The sequence below is a fragment of the Orcinus orca genome, chromosome 11 (assembly GCF_937001465.1).
Source record: "Orcinus orca chromosome 11, mOrcOrc1.1, whole genome shotgun sequence".
Lineage (NCBI taxonomy): Eukaryota > Metazoa > Chordata > Mammalia > Artiodactyla > Delphinidae > Orcinus > Orcinus orca.
The window spans coordinates 49469832-49496696 of record NC_064569.1 but is presented as its reverse complement, the minus strand read 5'-3'; the positions used below and the strand labels follow the sequence as shown (position 1 = coordinate 49496696).

Here is a 26865-nt window from a genome sequence, read left to right as displayed (position 1 = left end):
ACCAGGGAAGCCCCCTTCTAATTCTTTTGGATGATTCTTTCCTTGGTCTTGGGTAGCTTCCTCACATACATGCACTGGTCAACAGTCAGCTCTAGACTTATAAGAGAGCTTCTATAGATCTCTAGGTCTCTCTCTCTCCTTGTGTGCTGCTCATTCCTCTCTGGTACTCTGCCCTGAGAACTCTGGCTGCCTTGGTCTCCGTGGACTCCAAACTCTTTCCTCAACTAAGGGAGGTTGCCAGGCTTTGCGTGAGTTTCTCCTTCTGTGCCGTGTCTTGGAAACTCAGTGCAGTAAGCTGAGGAAATCATAGGGTTCACTTCATTTGTTTCATACCTCTCAGGGATCACTGTTCTTTGTTGCCTGATGTCCAATGTTTTGAGAACCACTGTTTCATGTTTTTTGTCAGGGTTTTAGTTCATTCAAGTGGAAGGATAAGTCTAGTCCCTGTTATTCCATCCTGGCCAGAAATGGAAGTTCTGGTACTTATGTTTTATTTTCTTTAAATGTTATGCGAGTTTTAGAAGAGGTGGCAAGTAGTAAAGGTTGTAGAAGATTAATGAAAAAATCCAAGAATGTAACCATATACCACTGATCCCCAACTTAAAGAGAAAAGTCATGTGCCCATTAGCAAAATAATACACAATACAGCATTTCCCCCAAACAATAAGATAGTGCTTTCTAATTTACATTCTAGGTTTAAACGATAATAAACCCTTACTAATCAGAAATGACAAACAGGATTTGTCATGATACAGAATATAACTAATTATAACAAAATAATATGAATTCATTAGGTCAAATCTATAATACAGTCGGCCCTCTGTATCCATGGGTCCTGTATCTGCAGATTCAACCAACCCTGGACAGAAAATATTTGAGGGAAAAAAAATTTTCAGAAAGTTCCAAAAAGAAAAACTTGAATTTTCCGTGTACCAGCAACTATTTGCATAGCATTTATATTTTATTAGGTATTACAGATAACCTACAAATAATTTAAAGTATATGGGAGGATACACAGATCATATGCAAATATGCCATTTTATATAAGGGGCTTGACCATCCATAGATTTTGGTATCTGAAAGGGGTCTTGGAATCAATCCCCGCATGGACACTGGGGGATGACTACACAAAGAAATTTCTAATTTACCAATTTATTTACATTAACATTTTCCATATTACTATAACATACTGAAACGAACACATTTACAACCTGACTGAAAGAAGGAAATAATACCTTTAAGAAGCCCAGAGTTATCAATGGGTCCAGGATATACATTTTGATCTCCCATCTGGTATTTGTCCCAACTGTCAAAGCCAACATATTTTTTCCACTGTTTGAACCAGCGACTATCGACTAGGTACCTAAAAAAGAAGAGAAATCGGTAAAGGAAAATACCAAGAACTATAGGAATAGCAGAAAATCTGCCTGTTTTTTATATTTTATTTTATATCAAAGTACATGTCTACTTCCAAGGATTACTGAGAATAACTATAATGTCACAGTAGTAGAAGAAAAATATTTCACTTGTGTGAAGTATTATTTCTATTGTTCTGTGAAGTATCTACTAAAGACAACTATTAACATATACAGGGCTTCCCTGGTGGCGCAGTGGTTGGGGGTCCGCCTGCCGATGCAGGGGGCGTGGGTTCGTGTCCCGGTCCGAGAGGATCCCACGTGCCGCGGAGGGGCTGGGACCGTGGGCCATGGCCACTGGGCCTGCGCGTCCAGAGCCTGTGCTCCGCGGCGGGAGAGTCCGCGGCAGTGAGAGGCCCACGTACCGCAAAAAAAACAAAAAACATATACATTAAAAAAAATCCTTAACAGCATTTAAAAAAAATGAAATAGCTATTCAACAGAATATTTACCAACTGAACAAAAATTCAAATGGTAATTATAAGAATCAGTCAAAATAAAATTTTAAATGCAACATGGTAAAATATAAATATGGAAAATGGTTCTTTTGTAAAAAACTTACAGTATGTTAATTTTATATATTTAACTGTATCTTTTATGGGGTAAGGAAAGCAATTATTAAAGGTTTCCAAGATTGATTTTAGTAATTATAATCAAAGCTTAAAAGAAACTTTAAAAATAATTAGCTTCTTTACCAACAAAAGTTAATAACAACAATACTGTCTCCAATTGTTTCTCATACATTAGTAAAATCTGCTGGGGCAAGAAGGACTGGTTTTTAATTGATTTCAAAAGTGTGATACCAAGCACTACAATAAGCATTACTGAAACTATATTCATCTTACTTTCAAATACCTAAATTAGTTTCTCATCAGATGACCAGTGACAGAAAAAATAATGGTTCTCTAGCAAAGAAAGCATAAAAAATTATAAATCTGAAAAACTTTACGAATTGATTTATATTATACCTACTATGCTTTGCCACTGGTTCATAATTATTTTAAATTTTTTTCCAGAAATACCTTCCCCACACTTAACCAGGTTCAATCACAAACAAAAGCAAAAGTAGAGATTAACAAGATGTTTAAAGCCCACATGTATAACCAAGTTTTTCAGAAGAACATCATTCTAATATTTCTGTGCTTATAGCACTATACATATAGCACTATAGGAATGAAACACTACAGTTATGTTTGAAGCAAAGGCACCAACATAGCAAAACCCCACAATTCTTAAATATTCATCAGCAGTTTAATTCCCTAACTTTTTAAAATTTAATTCCTTAAATCCCTTCATGATTTTAACATGAAGTCTAAAATGCTTAACACTGCCTAATAGGTCTTGCATGATCTGATCTGCTCCTACTTACCTCTCCAGTCTTAACTGGTACCATTTTTCTTTGTGCTGAGATCTAGTTCCTGGACACACTTTTTTCTGCCTCATGGCTCCTTCTGCCTCAAATATTCTCCTACTGCTCTCAACACCTAGTTAACTCTTATCATCTTTCAGATAGTTTAACCATCACTTTCTCAGGGAATCCTTCCAAAAGCTTCTCCCCATTTCCTCTTAGTTTGGAAAAGGAAAAACAAGATGGCAATCTCAGTCTACTAGATCTCAAGACTCTTTATTAACTAACAGGGATTACTTTTAATAATAACAAAATAACTAACATTTGAGCTTTACTCTTGGGCCAGGCACATACTTCTAAGCACTTTAATATATTGGCTCATTTACTCCTTTAACTACCCAATGAGGTAGGCACTATTATAATTTCATAGGCACACAGAAATTAACTTGCCCAAGGTTACAAAGTTAGTGCCAGACCTATGATTAAGCAAATGTGTTATTAGCATAGGGAGAAGTGGAAAGACCAATGAAAATAGCACAAAGAAACAAGAACCAGGCTCAAATATATGTGGAACTATGTTGCATGCTAAAATCATTACAAACCAGTGTAGAAAGATCTGGCTATACATACGGGAAAAATTAATTAAGAGCTCTATACCTCACATATGTAGTCAGTTCTATTCAAAAAAGCTTCTTACGAAAGCCTGAATGTGTTCAACATGATTGATATACAAGGGAACAGTAACACAAATTCAGTGCATGCTTAAGCACTACTTCACTCATAAGCAGTGCAAGGACTAGGGTGAGGCAAGTGAGATGCCTAGGGACCCTAACAGGGAGTGCGTCCTTAAATTTTACACCCTAGGTGCCTTGCTTGTCTCACCCTCGTCCTAACTGAAACAAACACTAGATATATGTGGAAAATTTCCCAGCTACACTGAGCGGCACAGGTATGCACAAAACATACATTTTAAACATCTACCTACATTCACCATGTGTGTTATGAACCACACTCTCCACATCTGGTGTTACAACTCCTTGGCAGATTTCGGATAACCCTCCTACCATTTCACAATCCCACTTCAAGCAAGTCTCATCTTTTTCAAAATAAAAATACCATATTTACTGCAGTATTAATGTATTTATTAACCATTTAAAATGTGTAAAACCATGCTACCATTTTATTATCTTTTTTTTAAAAAAAATGGGTCCCTGAAAAATTTTTTAAAGCTCTGTGCCCCAACCCTATTTTTCCCGTATGCCCTGTGGTTTTTATTGCATGATTTTGCATATAGCACAGTGATTCTTAGGTACACATGCTGCATTACAGCAGAAACTTACAAAAATACATTGTAGTTGGATTAAAAACATAAATGTGAAAGCAAAAATATAATTTTTTAAAAGATACAGAAGAAAATCCTTATTACTTCAGAATATAGGAAGAGTTAAGACAAAAAACAAAAAATCTTAAAGGTAAAAGCTGATAAAATTGCAAGGTTAAAATGAAAAGTTTCTGTTCAACAAAGGCACCAAGTAAAGAAAGATACAGATTGGGAGAGATACTTATACTGCCTATAACCAACAAAGGATTAGAGCATGAAAAACTCCTTTAAATTAATTTTTTAAAAAGAGAATGCAAAAAACGGGCAAATCACAGAACATCAGAATGGCCTCTACACATATGAGATGTTCAATCTCATTAGCAGTATGAAAAATACCAATTAACACCATACCACATCATTCTCATGAAATTGGTGAAAACACAAGCACATGCACATGTGTCAATAATATTAAGTGTGGAGAAGATGTGTAGTAACTGCAACTCATAAACTACCAACTGGGGTATAAACTAGAATCCTCATTTTGGAGAATTTGGCAATATTTATTAAAGATGAAGATGTGCATACCATAGAATCATGTATTGCCATTGCTAAGTTTTACCCTACAGAAACTCTTGCACATATTTACAAGAATACAACTGAAGAATACATAACGCAGCATAATTTGCAAATGGAAAATTGGAAAAAAAACCCCAAACCAATATTCATCATTCCTACCAAGAAATACTACCCAAAAACTAAAATGAAAAATACTACATGTACTAACATGGATAAATCTCAAAACTGCAATGTTGAATTAAAAAATACAAGCTACAAAAGGCTACATGTAATATAACACAAACATATTAAGATAACATAGATATGCACACACAGTACAACTATATAAAAATTTTAAACATGCCACAAATAATATTATTCATAAATCCATGCATATATTAAAAATATAAGCAAAGAGAATAATAAAAATCAATTTCTGGATGGTGGCTCTCTCTGGCAAGGGAGGGAACGGGTTAGGATTAGGGAAACATGTACAGGGAGATTCAACTGTATCTGTAATGTTTTATTTTTTTAAACTAAGAAAGGTGTACACAGGTGTTTTGTTATATTTTTCTTTGTATTCTGAAATATTTACTATGACTAATATGTTTTCTATTTAATATAGAATAATAGTTTATATATATCTTCATATATATACACAAAATGAAATGGAGTCAAATGTACAGACTATGAATAATGCTGCAGTCAACAAAGCTGATAGATTCAGCAAATGAAAATTTCAAGCATAAAAATAGGATAAAAAATATGTACAGCAAAATGTATAAAATGCATAGCTTTAGTTTTATTTTTTAAAGAAATTTATAATTTTCTATTACCTCATATTTATCTTTTACATTTTATATTACCTCTTCCAAATCCAACAGATGAATTTGCATTAGATTTGAACAAAAAGCTTACATAAACTTTGAAGAATTTTCTTTAGAAAAACATGATTTATTTATTTCCAAATTGATCAAATTATGATTCTGATATATAGTAATGTATTCATTTTCAAGAAATATTTCCTTTTGGTAACTAACGCCTAGTAAGTAAGCCAGAAAAGTAAAAAATGACTGGCTGACATCTCATAAGAAAAGAAAAGCACAAAGTACAGAAAGTAGAGATTATTACCCTTGATATCTGGGAAGATAATATAAGCAAATCAATAAAAAAAACCTAAAACTGACAGAAATACTGATTTTGAGCTGATCAAGCTTTAGTATCAAATATTACATTAAACTATAGACTTGCAACCATCTAAAATTCAAGTAAGTACTAATGTGCAAACATCTTGATAGCCCAAAGTACAGAGTAGTTATTAATCGCTTTACGATAAACAGACTAAGTTTCTTACACAAAGGAGTCTATACCTTATAGATGAAACTAAAGGTGAAATATTTCTGAATAATATTGAGCCACCTGACTGTTCCCATATAAAAAGTTATGAAGCAAATGTACCAAAATATGCTCAAGATCATTTTACTTTTGACTGAGGCCTCTGGCTGTGGCTTAATCACTGTCATTCCCCTGTTTCAGTGGATTACAAGGGATTTTATGACGATGCCTCACACTAGGTCACAACTGATGATTCTCAAACACTAGTACATCAATATGAAAATATTTTGATCATGTTATTATCTGAGTTCAAAAATTACTAAAGAAAATTTCATGGAGATTAAAGATCTATGGTCTTCAATCAATATCTCAAGTCCTTTAAAGATGACCCACAATCCTCCAGCATGTCTCCATTTAGCCTTCTCTATTTCCAATAATTTGCCAGTTTCATTAAGTCTCTAGCCCATTAGGCTGAATAGGCAGCCTTGCTGCTTACTTTTCAAGGAAGTAAAAGCCCCAACTTTCTTACTCTTTTGTTCCACACCTTTATCATACCTGATTCCCTTATATATCGTGGAGGATATAACCCTCCTTAAATCCAAGGCTAATAATTTTTGTTCCTAGTCTTTGGATCTAATTTCCTTCTGCCTCCTTGGAGACTTACGTCATTAACAGCCCCTATTCCCCTTGTTTCTCCCTGTATCTTTTCTCTCTCTTTTTAACTTAGCATATAAGAGGGGCCAACTCTTTTCCCCATTCCCCCCACATAACCTCCCAACTCACATATTCATTTCCTCTTCTATCTACCCCCATTTTTCTGACTTGTCCCCGCAGCCAAGCTCTCCTCAACCCTCACCTGCTCTTCAACCTAGCACAACAGATCTTCCTACCTCAATGGGCTCTCAAAAAGGTTCTCACTAAGTTACCAATGGCCACCCTAACAAATCCAAAGGATCCATAATTTTATTACTATATCAATGCTTGTAAAAATAATCTGTGATTCTACCTTTCTGGGTGGGAGGAATATATATATATTATATTATATATTATATCTAATAATAGTATAATATAATATTGTATTAATATGATAACAGTAAATATATATTACATATAATTATATATATGTAATTTAACAGCATTCTCTTCCTCTGCTTAAATGTTAGTATTCCACAGAGCTGCTCTCAAATTTCTTCTTCTCTCACTGTTAATACTCTCAGTGATATTGTAACTCATACCAATGATTCCAAAATTTGCATCCCGAGGCCAGTCCTCAAGTTCTTTTTCACTCATGAACAAAATAAGTATTTTCAAAGTGGGGGCACCTTTTGGTAAATGTTAGATCTTTGCCTATCAGGAACTTAGCAGAAAAGCACACCCAATAGCAATTTGTTTTCATGATTATTTTTGCTTATAAATTTTCTTACCTCCTGAAATGAGACTTAAGTAGATGTGAATTCTAAATTTACTGTAGAAAAAGCACTAGACCAAAGTTCTCTTCCTGACATTACTTGCTGTGAGGTCTTAGAGAAGTTACTCAATGCTAAACCTTTAGATTGTTCATCTTAGAAATTGAAATACATTCATTCAAAAAATATTTATTGGAAGTCTACTACATATATGCTATTCCGTATGCATTAGTTGTTAGCAAAATAGCCAAGAGCCCTATGTTCATGGAATTCAGAGTCTAGTGAAGGAAAGTGACAGTAAATAATTAAGACGTAGTAAAATGCTGTAGTAAGTGCTATGACGCATAGGGAGCTATGAAAGCATAATAAAGGGGTTCCTATTCAGAATAAAGGAAAGCCTTTTTGAAAAAATAATATTTTAGCATATGGACAGGAGTTATTTCACGAAGAATAAGATAAAAAGCTATCTAGACTGAAGGAAAAGCACGTGCTAGGGCCAGAACAACTTTGGGAGTTAGGTATGCTGGAGGAACTGACTAAATGCAGTTGGAGTTTATGACAAAGGGAGAAGAGATGCTAGGTAAGGTAGGCTGGGGCCAGACTACATAGAGTCTTTAAGGTAACTAAAGATTTTATCCTAAATGCAATGAAAGCCAATGAAAAGTATTTAGAAGAGATATGATCTGATTTACATTTCATGATGACCACTGGCAGTATCTCACAGGATTGGTGGGAGGTTCAAATACTCATGAAATGTTTAATAAATCAAAAACTTACATAAAGTTATGGGTACTTCAGTTGTATGGTGCTAAATATTCTAATGGCATCAAGAAAGACAATTTGTACTGTGGTCTGGAAAGAATAATCTTCAATGGCTCCAGAGAAGCGGGGTCAATTTTAGGACCCAAAATAAATCTGAGTCAATTTTAAGACAGTCCTCAAATGCAGAAAAGCTACTGCATTTTAGTAAGAACTAAAAAAGCCAGGTTGTAGGTTTTTTGTTGTTGTTGGGTTGTTTTGGGGGAGATGATAGTGGGGAAAGATAGGAGAGTCTCAAAAGTTGTTTAGTGTTTTTATACACACTAGAAGCAAATTTAAGAAAGATATAAAGGGATCAATAAATGACTTAGAAATAGTCCTAAATACAAAGACATTTAAAAGCAGTACAGGGAAATGGGGAAATCCCAAAAGCTGGATTTAGAAAACCACAGAGCTGGTGAATGTATAGTTGTGTGTTGTTTTTTTTTTTTTTGATTAGTACATGTTTATGCTAACAACTTTCAGATAAGCAGTTCCTTCTTAATTGCCTAATACTGACATAAATATGACGTTTATTTTTTCAAAAAAATCCTACCTTTTTCTCCTCAAAGTAGACATAGTACTGTCACTCTTTTACAACTAAGAATATACATAAAAATTTCAGCCTAATCCAATGTAGCACACTTAACCTGAGAACAACATGCGTAACTATTGTGCGTAGAATTAACAGCATAAACAATTTTGGATATTCACTCTATGACTAATCCTCTCATTTAATAAAATACTGTTTAAATTACATGAGTTGCAATAGCATAAACCATTTTTAATACTAAAAGAGATATTAATAGTATCTAGTATTTCATTTATTTTTTTGATGTGGACCTTTTTTTTTTTTTTTGGTACGCGGGCCTCTCACTGTTGTGGCCTCTCCCGTTGAGGAGCACAGGCTCCGGATGCACAGGCTCAGCGGCCATGTCTCACGGGCCCAGCCGCTCTGCAGCATGTGGGATCTTCCCGGACCAGGGCACGAACCCGTGTTACCTGCATCGGCAGGCGGACTCTCAACCACTGCGCCACCAGGGAAGCCCAGATGTGGACCATTTTTTTTAAGTCTTTATTGAATTTGTTACAATATTGCTTCTGTTTTATGTTTTGGTTTTTTGGCCACAAGGCATGTGGGATCTTAGCTCCCTGACCAGGGAATGAACCCACATCCCCTGCATTGGAAGGCAAAGTCTTAACCACTGGACTGGCAGGGAAGTCCCGTATGTAGTATTTTAAATCGTTATAAACTAGATATTTCACTGAATTTTTTTAAGTACCACAAACTAAAACTCATCAGTAAAACATAACCAAAGAAAGCTATGAAGTTCTTTCAAATAAACCATCAAATAAACCAAATAATCATCCCTTTATATCTTAATTTTTAGATCTGAAGCGTTTCCAACCTATTTTCTGCTCTGCACATTAAATTCATCAGTTGGCAAGAACTAATTTTTATGACCTCTTTTTACATCTAAACTAAGAGACAAATAAAGAACTCAGGAAGGAGGCCAAGTAAGATTGTGAAAGTGAAAAGAAAACCCACAGAATCAGAGAAAATTCTGCAAATCATCTATCTGATAAAGAATTTGTATCCAGAATAAAGAACTCTTAAAATTCAATAATAAAGAACCAAATAACCAAATTGGAAAATAGGCAAAGGATCTAGACAGACATTTTCCCAAAGATATACAAAGGGTCAATAAGCATATATGAAAAGATGTGCAACATCATTAGCCACTATGAAAACTGAAATCAAAACCCCAATGAGATACCACTTCACATCCACCAAGATGGCTATAATCAAAAAGACAGGCAACAACAAGCACTTCAAGGATGTGGAGAAACTGGAGCCTTCATACACTGCTGGTAGAAATGGAAAATGGTGCAACTGGTTTGGAAAAGAGTCTATCAGTTCTTAAAAAGCAAACATAGAGACTCGGCAATTCCATTCCTAGGTATACACCCAAGAGAAATGAAAACTTGTGTCTAGAGAAAAACTTGCACACAAATGTTCATAGCAGGATTATTTGTAACAGTCAAAAATTGTGAACAACCCAAATGTCCATCAACCGATGAAGGAATAATTCAATGTGGTATATCTATACAATGGAACATTTTTTGGAAATAAAAAGAAATGAAGTACTGATACACACAACAAAACGGATGAACCTAAAAAACATGTTAAGTGAATGAAGCCAGGCACAAAAATCACACATATTGTATGATTCTATTTACATGAAATATCCAGAAGGCAAAATTATAGAACAAGAAAGATTAGTAGCTGCCAAAAACAGGGAGATTTGGGTAGAAAAGGGGGCAGGGGAGACTGCTAATAGGTATGAGGTTTCTTTTAGGGATGATAAAAATATTCCAAAATTGATTGTGATGATGGTTGCACAACTTTGTGGACATACCCAAATCCAGTGAACTGTACACATCAAGTGGGCAAATTGTATGATATGGGAATTATATCACTATAAAGCTCTTGTATTTAAAAAAAAATAAAGAAGAGAGTGAAAGGGCCATAGATCTGGATGGAATTATTACGGATGATTTTACAGAGATTGGTTTTGAAGAAACGGAAAGTCAGGGCTTAGTAAAATGTACTGGAAATAATATGAATGATGTGTAAAGTCCTATAAGGTAGGAGCATGTAAAGACTTTGCAGGAAACGGGAAGCACCATCTGTATCAAAGAGCTATATTAGTTAGAAATGAGACTGCTACGACTAGAAGGCTAAACCAGAAAGACCTAGAAAATTCTAGAGGTTCCTCACATGGATAACTAGATGAATATGGTGTTTTACTAATATGACAAAGCTGTCACTTCTTGATTCTAATACTTTCAAGTATTCATCCCTCAAAAAAATGCTTCCATAAATGGCTATGGCTTATCACTCATAGGCAGGCAGTACAGTTTAAAATGCAGGCATTAGAGTTGACTGCCTAAGTCAGAATCTCTGCTCTACCACTGACTGAGTATATTACCACGTGCACTTAACTCTGTACCTCAGTTTCTGAATCTGTAAAATGACAACACTATCACTATCACTTCATACATGCAAAAAGCTCTTAACCTTATAAAAGAGTGGTAATATTTGTAATCATAGCCACAACTACACAGTACATATACTTAGCTACATCTCTCCTGAGAATCAAGTTTCTTCTGCTTGATATCCAAAGTTACGAAAATACATTTTCCATCTATATCAAAGAAAAATTTCTTGATTAAACTGTTAAAATTTGTCAAGCTGTTATATTGCTAAAAAATATAAAGCAACCCAAATTATCAGGTCTCTTTAACCATGATCATTTAACCCTTATCATTCTTTTTTTCTTTCCTCCAGTTTTACTGAGATATAATTGACATACAGCACTATATGAGTTTAAGGTGTACAGCATAATGATTTCACTTATATGCACTATGAAATGATTACCAAAATAAGTTTAGTGAACATCCATTATTTCATATAATACAAAATTAAATAGAAAAAAACTTTTTTCCTTATGATGAGAACTCTAAGGATTTACTCTAACAACTTTCATATATAACATACAGCACTGTTAATTATATTACAATGGAATACTACTCAGCCTTGAAGAATGAAATTTTGCCATTTGCAACAACATGAATGGATGTAGAGAGTATTATGCTAAATGAAATAACTCAGACAGGACAAATACGTATGATTTCACATATATGTGGAATCTAAAAAATGAACAAACATAACAAAACAGAAGAGTCACAGATACAGAGAACAAACAGGTGGTTGCTAGAGGAAAGGAAGTTGGGAGGAGGAGAGAAATAGGTGAATGAGATTAAGAGGTACAAACTTCAAGCTGCAAAATAAATGAGTCACCGGTATGAAATGTACAGTGCCGGAAATACAGTCAATAATTATGTAATATCTTTGCATGGTGATAGATCATAACTAGACTTATTTTGGTGATCATTTTGAAATGTACAGAAATATCGAATTGCTATGTTCTGCAACAGGAAGTAACATAGTGATACAGGATAATTATACTACAAAAACAACCAACCAAACAAACTCATATAAAAAGAGTATGGTTACCAGAGGCAGGAGTGGGGGGAAGAAGAATTGGATGAAGGCAGTCAAAAGGTACAAACTTAACAGTTAGAAAATACATACATACTAGAGACGTAATGTACAACATGATAAATATAATTATCACCCTACCATTCTTAATCTTATTGTTTTTTTACTACAGGAACTTGATGCTCTTTTTAATTTTGTCTCTAATGCTCCCAGGTTTTAACTGGCTCTCTATACTAAGTGAAGTCAGTAAGACAAAGAAAGACAAATATCAGATGATATCACTTACATGTGGAATCTAAAAACACGGATACAAATGAACCTATTTACAAAACAGAAACAGACTCACAGACATAGAAAACAAACTTATGGTTACCAAAGGGGAAAGTGTGTGAGTGTGTATGTGTGTTTTTGGGGGTGGGGTGGGGGGGTAAATTAGGAGAGTTTGTGATTAAAATATACAAAACACTATATATAAAACAGATAACCAACAAGGACCTACTGTATAGCACAGGGAACCATATTCAATATCTTGTAATATCTAAAATGGAAAAGAATCTAAAAAAGAATGGATATATGTATAGGTATAACTGAATCACTCTGCTGTACACCTGAAACTAACACAACATTGTAAATCAACTATATTTCAATTTAAAAAAATAACAAAAACTGCCTCTCTGAAACTCAGAATAGCCTGGTCTCAGAGCCGCATTGGACTTAACTTGTGAGAGCCTTTAACTTCTTTCACAGAGGAAGTCTTTTCTATGGCTACTTCTGCTAAACCATTTTCCTGAACCACAAGGAATTATCACACTAATATGTGGGTCTTCTCAAAACTAAAAGGAGAGTGGAAGGGACCGTATTCTTAATTCTCCTCCTCATGAAGAGGAAAAAGTAGTCATTACCCTCCTTTTCTTTTTGGAGAGCTATAAAGAAGCCATGCAGAATCTTACCGACAGAAGCAGTATTCTAGGCATAACCAAATATAGGTTAATCCTACAGAGGTTTTCTGCCTTATATTAGAATCCGAGCTGCTTCTTTTTGAGGAGCTATTCTTGATTGTTCCCTCAGATACATCATTTTAATCTGTATCCAAAACTGAGGTCACTTACTACCAATCAGTCTTATTCTAGGTTTCTTTAGTAGTGGCTTCTATGTAAACTGGATGATAAAGTTGAAAGGAACTACATTCCCTTTGTTTTAAAGAATAGATGGTGAAAGAATCTGGAAAAACGACTTCAAAGGAATAAATATAAGATACAGAGTGTGAATTACAGTAGTAACTAAGGAAATGAAAATAAGAGGCACAAACCAGGCTGACATTACGCAGGGAAGGAAAAACTAGTAATCGCTGAAATATTCTATATGGAGACTAAGAAGAAATAGTTTACTGCCTTATGAAACACGGTTTGAATTACATGTAAGTAGTGACAGCACAAAACATTTTTAATACTAAGGAGATACTGGTAGGATTTAGTATTTTAAATCATTATAAGCCAGGTATTTAAAAAACCAGCTCTGAAATCATCACACACCCGTAAAATGAGGTAAATAAGAGTACTTGCTCTTATTATATGCTGCACATGTATAAAGCATTTAGAATAGTGGCTGGAACAGAGTAAGCACTCAATAAAGGTTCACTAGTGGTGGTATTATCACCTGTGAACCACATGCAAACCAAATGATTCCTCTGAGTTCAGACTTCTCATCTACAAGAAAGGAATATAAATACATACTTTGATCCTTATTTTGAAAATCCAACCAGATAATGCATGCAAACACCTCCACCAGTAGTTCTCAACCTTCCCTTTATCTCCCTGCCAATATATCTGATGGTGTTTCAATTCACTTTTATAATAATTATGCTTTTTTTGTAAAGTGATTCTCAAAGTGAGGAAAAGAAAAATCACTCTAAACTCATGTAATAAAACAAATATATCTAATGACTAACATGGCAAAATTGATTTTATTAGCAGTGATGTTACATGGACTGTCAGTTTTCAGGAAGATGTTAAAGAGCTATCAATATGGTTATGTACCTTCCACTGTCTTAATTCAAATGTGCTTTGACTTTGAAAATTCACAAAAAGTTGGTAAACATAGAACATAAAATATCGAACTTTCACATTTGCATTTTCTGTGTTGGGCTGTTCCTATGGATTCTTAGTTGAAAAAAAGTCTTATGTATTTGTGGTTTATTGTAAACCAAACACTTTTAAAAATATGGGCAAAGTACTAAAACAAAATATCCTACAAGTTCTTCCTATCTGCTTGATATGCTGTTTCTGTAAAACTATATGAAAAGGGGCCATATGGCCTCTAACAAATCACTTATGATTACTGATAAACAATTAAAACCCCAAATCTAAATAATACACGATCCCAGTTTCTTTTGTTTAAATGTACTTTTGCATCAAAATAATATTTATTCTACATATTCAGTAAATAACCTATTAATCTTTAAACATATTTTAATTTCCAAAAGCAAGATGTTAAGATTTTCTACCATATCTAAACTGAACAGTCACAAGAAACAAGTGTGGGATAAAATGGAAGAATTCTGCTGCTAAATATAAAATAGACTCCATTTAAAGAGAAAAGAATGTCCATTTTTTAAAAAAGTGGAACACTTTAAAATGCATCTTTAAAATAAAAGGCAGCGTAGAACAGTAATTTTAAAGCCTGAATTAAAGCCCCAGACTGCTTGGGTTCGAATCTCAGATATATCAATGTGTGAACACCTCTTTGAGCCTATCCGGGTGAATTCCTATTTTGGCAAATGTGAATTAGAGCACATTCACATTCTAGTACCCTAGAATTGTGGTGATGAGTAAATAAGTTAACATATGTAAGTACTTCAACAATACCTAGCACAGTGTTTTTAAATGTAATATGATCGGTCATAGCCTGACAATTTTTTTCTTATTATACTTTCATGCAAGCAAGATTAATAACTGTCACAAAACTATTTTCTAAAAAGAACATCTAGTTAATACCTTGTATGTGCTAATAAAAAAAATGGTATGATTTAGGAAAAAATAAAGCCTGAATGTCACTAAGTAGATAAATGAAAACACTGACTAAAGCTCTGGATCTTCTTGGCCAATTAGGGTACATTAATCTTGGCTTCACTAACCACTTACAAGTGATTTTAAAACTTATGAAAACAATTGGGAAAAATTGCTTTTCTCGATTTTAAGCAACTAAAATGTGAAAAATACACTTTAATGTCCCTATTTCTGTCCTTATTTTCATCAATTTACCAACACTAAAAAACAGTTTTGCTTTCTGGTTTCATTTCCTGCAAATGATGTAATATATACCCTAGTTCAGTGGTAAACACTTTGGTACAACTAAAGTTAACAGTAACAGTAATGTAAAAACTTCTCAACAAGTACACACTAAACAATTTGGAGTTCATATTGATTAATAGTGTCCATTTACATTATTAACTGATTTTTTGACTTAAGATTATTTTCTGTTAGTGTAAATCTAAGTCGCAAAAACATAAGGGACCATATAAAATAAAGCCTCAAAGACTTCTAGGTAAAAGAGTAGGAATGGAAGGAAAGCTCTGAAATTGAAATTAGTGTCTCTCCTATCTAAAAACCTGACTGATGTGATTCCTTGGCAGTTTACTGAGACAAAAACATCATACATATTTTAAATGACTCTAAATGCAAATTAAAGCTACTCTCCAAAGTTACCTTAAACCTACTAGAGTTATTTTATTAGGGTTTATATAAAAATAACATGCAAAATTTAATTTATAAAGTTAGCTTTGAACATAAAAATTAGTGAAAATGATTGGTAGATGAATAACATTTAATAAAATGGGGAAATAAAGCAGTGATTTTGGTGATTTGTAGTCATCTGTTTATTTACTCATAATAAATCTATTTTAAAAGAAATCTCCAAAGAGAGTATTCCATAACCCACAACATGCCTTTGTACATTTATTCATTTAACTATTATCCCCTTCAATAGGTTCCTCCATCCCTAATATACTTACATGCAATGAACTTTAAACAAATTTTCCTTTTATCTTATCAGGAGAAACTACCATGTATCTGAAAATTAAATTATCTTTCATTCATCCTAAGCTAAACAGTTCTAGTTCCTTTATTCTTCCTCTATAGTTTCTAAATTCTAACAGTCTTGTTCCTGGTTTTCTGAATCTCTCCTTGGAGCTAAACACAGATCAAGAAACAGCATACAAGACCACTGCTTTACTCCATCTAATGCAGATCTGTGTTACTTTTATACCCAACCTTTTTAAGAGGTACAACTCTCTTGCATCAATTTTGACATTACTGTCACTATGAAGTCTAATACCAAACATATCATAAGGTTTGTTTGTCCTCATCTCAGACATGTGTAACTTATTTTCATTTCTAGAAGGTTAGCTTCCAGATAAAAATCATTCACCATTTACAAATAAACAGAAATTCATGTAGAAGCAAATTTTTATCCTTGCCCAGGTGTTAGCATTAATTACCAGCGTACTAAGAGGCAGTCCTTATCTGCAAAGTGCTCACAACCTAATTAATGAACTTTATTCATCTGCACACATTTCATTGTAACATCAAACATTAGTATTAAAATTTCAAGAATAAACTCATGGTAAACCTACCATTTTTTCTCAATAATCCTTATCAGTCTTTCCAAGATAGTTATATACATATACCAAGACAATGTTCCATTTGCATATGGCCCATTTCAGCTATAAAATAACAAACAGGATTTGCCCAAATACCCATAAATGACTAATCCAACAATTTTTTAAGACCTTAAAAAGAGAGATAACTTTTTTTTTTTTTTTTTTTTTGTGGTACGCGGGCCTCTCACTCTTGCGGCCTCTCCCATTGCGGAACACAGGCTCCGGACGCGCAGGCTCAGCGGCCATGGCTCACGGGCCCAGCCGCTCCGCGGCATGTGGGATCCTCCCGGACCGGGGCACGAACCCGTATCCCCTGCATCGGCAGGCAGACCCCCAACCACTGCGCCACCAGGGAAGCCCGAGAGATAACTTTTTAACAAGTTTTAATGAGTTCCAAAAACATGAGCCCAAGTTACAACTAAATTATTAAATATCTTTACTAATTCTGTACTCATGAATACATTATCAAATTTGTACTTACGAAATTATTCTCCTTAAAACTCTGAATCAAACTTTTGTTACTTCCTTTTTTGACAGGTTTCACCTGCTAATTCCAAGAAAACTGGCTCGCATATAAACCAAACTATATAGTTTCTGCAGTATCCCAGTACCATCTTTTTCCTGCATTTTTTTCTTTAAATAAGAGGGGAAATCAATTGTGAGGATAAAAATTTGCACATTCTGCTGTTACCTAAATATCTGGGCCTCAGTTTCCTTTTCTTTAAAATGGAAGCACTGAAATGACTCATTTATAGACTTCCTGTATTTACTCTTTTAAATAGATCTTTTAAAATGATTTACAGTAACTCTGTCAAAAAATAAAAATGCTAAACTTTAACATTTAGTGCTCACAATACTCATATTGCTCCCATCATCCTGTAGTATCAACACCACCAATTATTACTCAGTATATCAAAACCACAACAACATTAAAGAGAATACCCATATAAATAATATCTATATATTAAATTATAGATTTCTATTTTGTGGAAATCCACATTTATCTTTTTATGAGGTGGTAATAGGCAAGGTAAATTAAGAATTTTAAAGTGTTCTTTAACAAACAATAAGAATCAAGGATTCATTTCATCTTTAACAATCCACAGGCCAAGGTAAACATAAATGTCCTAGGAAATGTCTAATTTCCCCACAGTAATAAACATCTTAGGAACACTGCCATATGAACAATAATTATTAAATATTTTTTGCTGTAATGCAGCAAGTATATGTTTACATCCTCAGGGGCTTTTATCACATAAACATAGTATGCAGCCTAACAAAGTAGGAAAAAAGTACCAAGACTTAGATCAAAGTACTTAAATTCAAGTCCCAAGTCTGCCATCTACTAGTTTACTTGAAAATGATTCTAATACCACAGCATTGTATCAGAAATGGCGGTGATAAGAAGGTAACTAAAATTTAATGTTATCTCATAAATAATCTTTTAGAATATTTCACTGACTCAGGATAAACCCCTATAATGAAATTATTCTGTCCATTTCATAGATGAAGGTACTGAGGTGCAATGATTTAAAGTAACTTTTCTCAAAGTCATACTGCAAACTAAGTGGTGAAAAGGTCTAATTTGGGTCTAAATCTTATGTTCCTTCCACTAAGCCATATCGAGTAAATGAAAAAACACTCTGTAAATTATATACCACTGTATGGTGATGATAAGAAATGAAAATAACTTTTATTATAATAAAGAAGCGCATTATACTTCCTAATAAAACAGAGCACTTTATGTTACATATTCACATACTGAAGTTATTCTGAATACCACTTGATATGGCCCACAAATATTAAAATCTCCAAATACTTCCTTCAGTATTTTAAGTATATCCTTTCGTATTTTATAAGTTTGAACGTTAGCAAGTGACTTAAGCCTCAAGTGGACTTATCTACTTTTTGCAGGCCTGCGTTATCCTTCAAACAGGAGGGAAGAGCTGCACTTCTAAGAGAAACGCTACCGGCGTCTATCAAGCCTCCAAGGCACAAGACCACGTGGTACCACTCAGAAGCCTAAGGTTCCGTACTCCCCTCCCTCCTTTTGACAAGGAACTAGGAACTAAGGTTCCTTTCTCTTAAGTGGCGCCCTGACACATGCCACCTGTGTAGTACGAACCGCAAACATCCTGCAGCCGGCCTCCCGGAAGAATATGAGAATCAGAATAGGGAACTTGGAGGCCGACAATGCCGGGAAAAGAAATGACTAAAGAAGTAGAGGGTGAGATCCTGATCAGCTGCGGGACCAGGACCTGTCAAACATTAAGAGACTCACACCAACGAGTGTAACCTATCGTTCGGGAAGGCCTGGGGTGGGAGCGGCACTACCAGAGGAAGAAGGACGAAGAGAACTGCACGAGCCGCCGGCGCCGCCGCCGCTCCCCGCAAGCCTCTTAGCATGCCCCAACGAGCCACGAACCCTGTCCCTCATTTCGGGTCCAATCTTTGCTCCAACCTTTCGGGAGCGGCCAAAATCCTGCTGCCCGAGGCGGCCGCCGCCGGACCTGCCCGCACCTGTCACCACCGAGACACCAGACCGCAGTTCTCGCCCAGTTCTCCACCACCCTCGGGCAACCACAGCCACCTCAACCCCTTTCCCTCACCAGGTGTCCCCTTTCCGGAGCGGGGTTTTGAGCAGCGTCGCGATGTCAGACCGCTGGATGTCCAAATCCGCCGCTCCGCCTTCCGCCATCTTCTTCCACTAGCGGTAGCGGAGGCGGCAGCGACGGACGGCGGCACGCCCCAGAGCATTGTGGGAATGGCGTCCCGCGGCCCCTCCCAGTCGGCAGGTCGAAACCAAAAGAGACGTAAGGTTGGGGGGGTGCGCCTTCGGAGAAGCGTTGGGCCCGGGCGGAGTGAGTGCGCCGCGGTGGTCTGCTGCCCCCCATCGGCTCCCGCCCGTCCAGCAGCTCGCCTCGGCTTCCTCCGGCCCGCGACCGCCTGGTTTTAACTCTTGTCTATGGGGCCTCGGTCCTCTCGCGCTTCAGTGGTGCCACCACCCCGTCCGTCCTTGACTTCTGCCTTCCCCTCCCTCTTTCCCACAGACGCCTGAAAACCCTTATTTGCGCATTCACTCACGCTTGAGGGTGGGGCGGGGGGCGTGGGGACGCCTAAAATATGGCAGAAAATTTTTAACAGGTCCGTGACTCGAGTCTTTTCGTTGCGAGTTGCGGAACCTAAACTCGGTGAATATTGGGCCAAACAGAGAACAATACGAAACCGAACGCTTAGCCGCAGTGATCTGCCTGGGCTCTTTCTTGCGCTTCTACTCCTGCTGTAGGTGGAGACCTTTTACAGGTTCTTTGTGACGCCTCCCCAGGCACACCCAGATAGCTAAGCTGCAGTGAAAAACATGTTCCAGTTCCTCGGTGAACAGAGTGTAAAATATGTATCGAATAATACCAGGTACTAAAGGGGAAAAAACGGGCGAGAAACCCATTCTCCTAGATGTTAGGAAGTAACATTTTCTTAGGCGCACCTTCGCATGGTGTGTGCACCTGAAAGTAGATAATACCAGCTATTATTTGAAGCTAGTTGTGTTATAAATGGGAAAATCGAGTTTCTCAAAAGTCAAATGCCAACGTCACACAGTAAGTGGAGAGGCAATCCAGCTTCCAAAGCCCACTGGCTATCTATACACTATAGTACACTAATTACCACTCCGTATGAAAGCCTAAATTAAAATGTAAACTGAGCTGCACTAGAGTCATAAAACAAACCCCCCAAAACCTTTGTACAACTAGCGGCTAGCACAATGCTGCCTAACATATAAGAACCACCCAAATATGTGTTTCATAAATGAATTGTGGCAAAACTGCTTAAGTAATTCCAAGCATGAAGATGTCTGGAGATTTGACTTTAAGATAACACGTGATGTGAAAAGACTAAACGATGGATAAGAATTCCTGCATGATCTCTCTTGTTTACTCATTTTCAACCTCTACCCTAACTCATTTGGTGAGAATGCAGTAACTGGGTGTAATATGCTACTAAGAAGTGCTAAATCCTTCCAAGGGTAGTGTATATTGGCATTGTAATTTGTGTGTATCAGCATTATTACTGCTTATTTTCTTTGAAATAATACTATTTTGTATTATCGTATCATCCTTGATTTGAAATTCTGGAAACAGCTTCCAATTACTGCTATTTCTTATACATTTGACTCTTGACAAGTTAAAAATTAGAGTTTGTTTAACTATGAATACCATCAAAGGGTTACGTTTCCCTCCTTTCCCACGCAACCTCTGAAAGAGAACTAAGTAGTTTTCCAGAGAAAGGCAGCATGATATGGGAAAAATAGTGGAGTCATATGAACATGAGTTCAAACCTCATCTCAACCTCTAGCTGCAAAGTGTTTAACTTATAGTTTAGTCATTAAATTTGGAATAACAGTACCTATGTTAAAGAATTTTTATAAAGATTAAATGAAACAATGTGTTTATTACTTGGGACATAGTAGCCAATCAATAAACACTAATGTTGTTCACTATTGACAGGATGAATTGTAATAATGTGTAAATTATATCTCAGTAAAGCTGTTGGAAAAAAGTTACGGACTTTGAAGGCAAACATACTCTCCATCATTTTATAAACATAACATAATTGAGAAGTGATGCCTCATGCACACTCTGCTGTCCAATTTCCTTTCAAAGAAAGTGCATTTTTGATATGTTGAAGTCTGTAGCTATGCAAAAAATGAAATAACCTTTTCTTCGTTTGCACCATGTTCAAGACAATGAGTTGATTGGATATAGATGTGTAAGTTCAATGTCAATTTGAATTATATGTCAGATTTATGAGGTCATTTTGTAGACCTAACTAGTTGCCTTCAGAGTCAAGAAAGAAATAATAGTTATAGTATTTTATTTAACAAGCACTTATAAAGTGCCAAACCAGGTTCTAAACACTTTGATGGAAGTATTATCTTGATCCTCATAACAACTGCATGAGGTAGGTATTATTATTATTACCATTCTGTAGATGAGGTGTTGAGGCAAGTGGCAGAACCCAAATTTGAAACCAAACAGTCTAGCTCCAGAATCTAGAAGTTTTGAGTAAGCTTTTATTTTTCTACTGACCTTCATGATCTTGATTACAGCAATCAACTTTCTAGTGACTTCAGTTTACTAATTTATGGAAATTCTGCTTATTTTACTTATGCTTATTCTACTCTCAATTATGAAGAGAAATAAGATATTGTTTATAAATACTAAATTGGTTAAGGTCCACTACTGAATATTTTCTCTACTGAATAACTAAGTAGATAATTGATGAGAAATGTAACTTTCCCATGAATCACACAGATAATTGAATATAAGCCAGGGGTTACATCAGCTTGTTTGGAATAAGTATCTTCATTGATGCTTCCCTTAGTTAATTTTATAAAAATGTAGTATTTACTTGGTGATTGCCATTGCCTTCTCAGACTCTGCACCTTTCTTGTCCATTAAAAATTTAACCTAGGGCTTTGAATAGGGAAAGGGGGTATGCTGGGTACTTTAGAAATTAGGCTTGATATGAATAAAGTGCACCTTACATAAAGGCAGGATTTCTTCATCTTCAAATAATTTCCTCTCTGCTCACCGATGTTTAAATGATCCCTTTCAGAAAGGTTCTTGTATCCTGCAATTAAAAGATAGGACTTCAAATGTCAACAGTCCAGGAGAGAGTAAGTCTTAAAACTAAGGTGTTAAATGAGAGCTGGTTTTCAGCCTGAGATGGATCAGAGAAAGAAGAAAAAGCACTGCATTTTTTAAAAAAATAGAGCTGAATGCAAGAAAGTACAAAGAATTCCAAGAGGAGCTTTGCATACTTCACAATTTTGTTTGGTGCTGGCTACATGAGCCTAAGGAAGAATCTGCTAGAATCAGCACATCCCCTAAAGGAACAATGATTGATGACCTAGCTGTCTTTATTTCTCAACACTTCCTATCTCAGGTCTTCAGGAACCACTGTTTCATTTTTTCCTTCTTCCTTGTCCTTCCTCTACAGTTATTCCCTCCGATAACGCCCCACTCCCCCCATGCCTGTTCAACTATCTAAACCCTTCATTCTTTTCTCTTTTGTAATTTTATAACTCTCTTTTCGCTTTACTAGCTCTCTGGACAGCTAAAAGGCAGTGGAAAGGCGGGGGAGTAGTGCAAACACCAAAACAGCATGTAGTAATGTGCTTAATCTGTTAATGATATTTTTAAACTTGAGATATGAATAAAAATTGTAAGTGCCACGATGCAGTTTTTAAAACTTAAAAAAAACAAAACCCACAGAGGCTTCTTATTTCAGATAAGTGTTAGGTGCTGATAAAGAGAAAGAAAAAGTAGTGAAATGAATACAGTGCCTTAGAGAAAAGGCCAGTATACTTGGATTTTGACTCTGGCTCAGTGCCACTAACTAGCTGGGTCACCTTGGCCAAGTTATTTAATCTCTGTGAACATTTGTTTTCTAATTAAAAATAAGGTGATTAGACTCTTCTGGGGCTGAAACTCAAATGCTTGCAAGGGTTCAATATAGCTAATGTAAATGGGCGAAGAAAAACTGTTAAGACAGTAAGGAGTTGCGGGAACGCTAATGAATGATCTGCCCTAACTAAAGTTACTTAAATTAAAAAAATTAGAACAAACAAAATTATACCTTCTACCCTAAAGGATCTAGAAAGTTTAATTTTAACATGGGCATGAAGTCTGCTAATGAATTAATCTGAGCTGCTACTTTTTATTCTCTATTTTGGAAGAGACACAAAATGCTGTGAAAGCTGACACTACTCTGAAGGCTGATGTCAATCTATAGTAGACACTAAACGATCAGAGAACTAAATTGGATTGAATCAATAAACAAGTCGAATAGTCTTATACGTCTAGAATTATAGCAAAAAAATTCTTAAGACATAGTATAGTCTGTGGGTCCTAGATATTTCAAAATGAAATGTACCTGTATGGTGGGAAACTTTTCCAAGAAAAGACTCTGGTTATCCTATCCAATCAAGAATAATATAGATTAAATCAAGGTTGATAGGAGGGAAATCTGCCTGTTTTATTTTTTCTTTATTTGTTGCTTATATGGATTGACAGGTTAAAGGTTGAATATGTTATTATATTTATATATAGGCTTCAAGGTTGCTAAAGAACCACTTCATGAAAAAATAGAAATGCTAAGCAGCTTCTGGGTCCTTTTCCCAAGCTTCATAATAATAGATGGACTTTAGAAATCTAAATCATTTCAAACATGCTGATCTTTTGTTTTAAAGGACAGGTTAAATTAAACAAAATATTGATCTTAGGGCTTCCCTGGTGGCGCAAATGGTTGAGGGTCCGCCTGCCGATGCGGGGGACGCGGGTTCGTGCCCCGGTCTGGGAGGACGCGGAGCGGCTGGGCCCGTGAGCCATGGCTGCTGAGCCTGCGCGTCCGGAGCCTGCGCGTCCGGAGCCTGTGCTCCGCAACGGGAGAGGCCACAACAGTGAGAGGCCCGCATACCACAAAAAAAAAAAAAAAAAAAAAAAAAAAAATATTGATCTTAACATTATATACTTGATCATACTTACATAAGTTTTGTGCACGAGTTTAAAAATGTTTTCTTTTATGCCCATGGGTCTTCAAAATCTACACATCCAAAGTGAGGTAGAGACTTGTGTAATGATCCAGTGATTCTTCAACTATATAGAGTCCAGAGAGATTAACTTTGTTTCCTTCCAAGAGAGGACTGAATTATTCAGATTTTCTGTTTGAACAATCCTTCTCTTCATTTTGGCTTAGGTAGTGAAAGGATTTAAACTGCTTACACAGAGTTTTAGAACAATATAATAGCAGTTCTTAATACATCTGTGTTCTGGGAGTGATATAAACATTGTATGAGGAATTTTTCATGATGTTGTCTTCCAGGTATCTCTAAGCAATAGGGGCACTACAGACCACATGGACAGTTTAGTCAAGTTAGAAGACATCAACAATGAAGGTAAAACAAGTCTAGTGATTTTATAAAAATATTTACTATCACTTTTTGTTGCTAGCCAGTATGCTTCTGTCTAGGCCCTTTGAACTATGTCAGTTGTGCATTTCTAAAATTATTTGTGGCCCAAGACCACTATGTAATACATTGGATGTGATTTGTTTAGCATGAGGAATTCATGATACGTGCAGGAAATAACAATATACCTCCACACATAACTTGATTTACTTAATGTTTATGGAAATTTAACACAATATAGTGGAAAATTATATATCTTAGAAAGACCTATATTTGAATGCCCCATTCTGCTACTTACTAGTTCTGTGATACTAGAAACTTTAGTTTCCTCATCTGTGAAATGGGAATAATAGACTTCTTTTATAGCATTCAGTCAAAAAGAGAATGAAGTAATGAATGTGAAACTCATAATAGAGCTCAATATATAGTAGCAATTATTACTTATGAAATATCTGTCCCTCTTAGACTGGGGCAGATACTAAATTTGAACGTTTAAACAAATTCATTAAGATCACAAAGCTGTATGCAGTAATATAAACAATTCTGTTAAAATTAGTAGTATCCTATGTCAAAGACACCCAATCATTAAAGTGGCCGAGAAGGATGATATTAAAAGTCCAGCTTTACTCACAGTCTTTTCTGTGAAGGTGTTCTTAAGGGTAAAACAATGTACTTGGAAGCCAATAGTGGAATATGATACAAAAATATTTTCATATGATTATGAATGTCCTCTAATTATAAATATAGATACATAATAGATCAAATACATGTGTTATAGTCATCTTACCTGTGGACTGAGACTGACAGCACAGAAGGCAGAGTAGTGGCTCCCCAAAGATGTCCAAGTCCTAATCCTGGAACCTGTGAATATGTTACCTTATGTGGCAACATGGAAAAAGGGACTTTGTTGATTTGATTAAGGTTGAGGACCCTGAGATGGGGAGATTATCTTGCATTATCCAGTTGGGTCCAATCTAGTCACATGAATCTACCGCTGACCACAGCCAGAAACTTTCCTGGCTGTGGTCAGAGGTAGATATGACAACGGAGGAGCAGCTTTGAAGATGGAATAAGGGGACCATGAGCCAAGGAATGTAGATGGCTTCTAGAAGCTGGAAAAGGCAAGGAAATGAAGTCTCCAGAAAGGAAGGCTGTCTTGATTTTAGCTCAGTGAAATCTGTATTCCACTTCTAACCGATAGAAATGTAAGATAAAACGTGTGCTGTTTCAAGCCACCAAGTTTGTGGTTACTTGTTACAGTAGCAATAGAAAGCTAATGCAGATAGGTAGTAGAACAGCCTATCTTGAGGAAATTAAGACAAGGCAAAATATTTTCAGATCTAAAATTGACCACTGTATCCACCTACTGTGGCACTACACAGATATGTTATGTCGTGGATAACAAGAAATTGGGCTCAATAAGATATATTCTCTGGACTGCTGGTTCACAAAAGTATGGAAGATATTTTTAGCAATGAACTGTAAAACTGACACAATATAGAAAGTAATAGCTATACTAAAGTCTTCAGTGATTATGAGATACTTTTTAACTTTTTAGGCAATGTTGCCTAATTCTTAACATCAAATTTTAATAAATATTCATCAAGAATGATGACATGGAGTTTGTAAATTATGCTGATTACATTTCCACTGGGTCAGGTGTAAGCCATGGATACATGACTGTAGATACAAACAGCTTCTGGACCAGTTGTAGTAGAATAATTATTGGCATACTATGCAGAGAAACGCTATAAAGACTCACTAATAGAGACTCTGAAACAGTTCAGGGAAGCAAGAGCACCAGTTAAGCCAACCTCATGCACTACAATCAGAGGAAACTGAGTCAAGATGACTTATGAGGAGTAGAGCTGTAAATACATATGAGCTGGATAATACATATAACTGCTAGCCAAAATAGATTACAAATCCGTACACGTGGTCAAAACTTTGTTTCCTTCCTTCCTTCTGCCCTCCTTCTCGCCCTCCTTCCCTTCTTCC

At 35.8% G+C, this 26865-nt stretch overlaps 1 protein-coding gene across 9 annotated transcripts in view; it reads right to left on the bottom strand.

Annotated features, from left to right (window-relative positions):
• Window positions 1-26865, bottom strand: part of USP15 (ubiquitin specific peptidase 15) — a 692408-nt gene that overhangs the window by 106846 nt on the left and 558697 nt on the right. For 8 of the 9 annotated variants that reach the window (XR_007469967.1, XR_007469968.1, XM_004276581.2 and 5 more), the window contains exons 1-2: window positions 19511-19924; window positions 1236-1363 (exon numbers count right to left, since the gene is read on the bottom strand). The exons of the other annotated variant lie outside the window; for it this stretch is intronic. Coding sequence is in view for 6 of the 8 variants with exons in the window: in XM_004276581.2 (XP_004276629.1) it covers window positions 1236-1363; window positions 19511-19599 (217 nt within the window). In the remaining 2 variants the exon portion in view is untranslated. Of the gene's footprint in view, window positions 1-1235; window positions 1364-19510; window positions 19925-26865 lie in introns of those variants that run through there. 9 annotated transcript variants of the gene reach the window in all.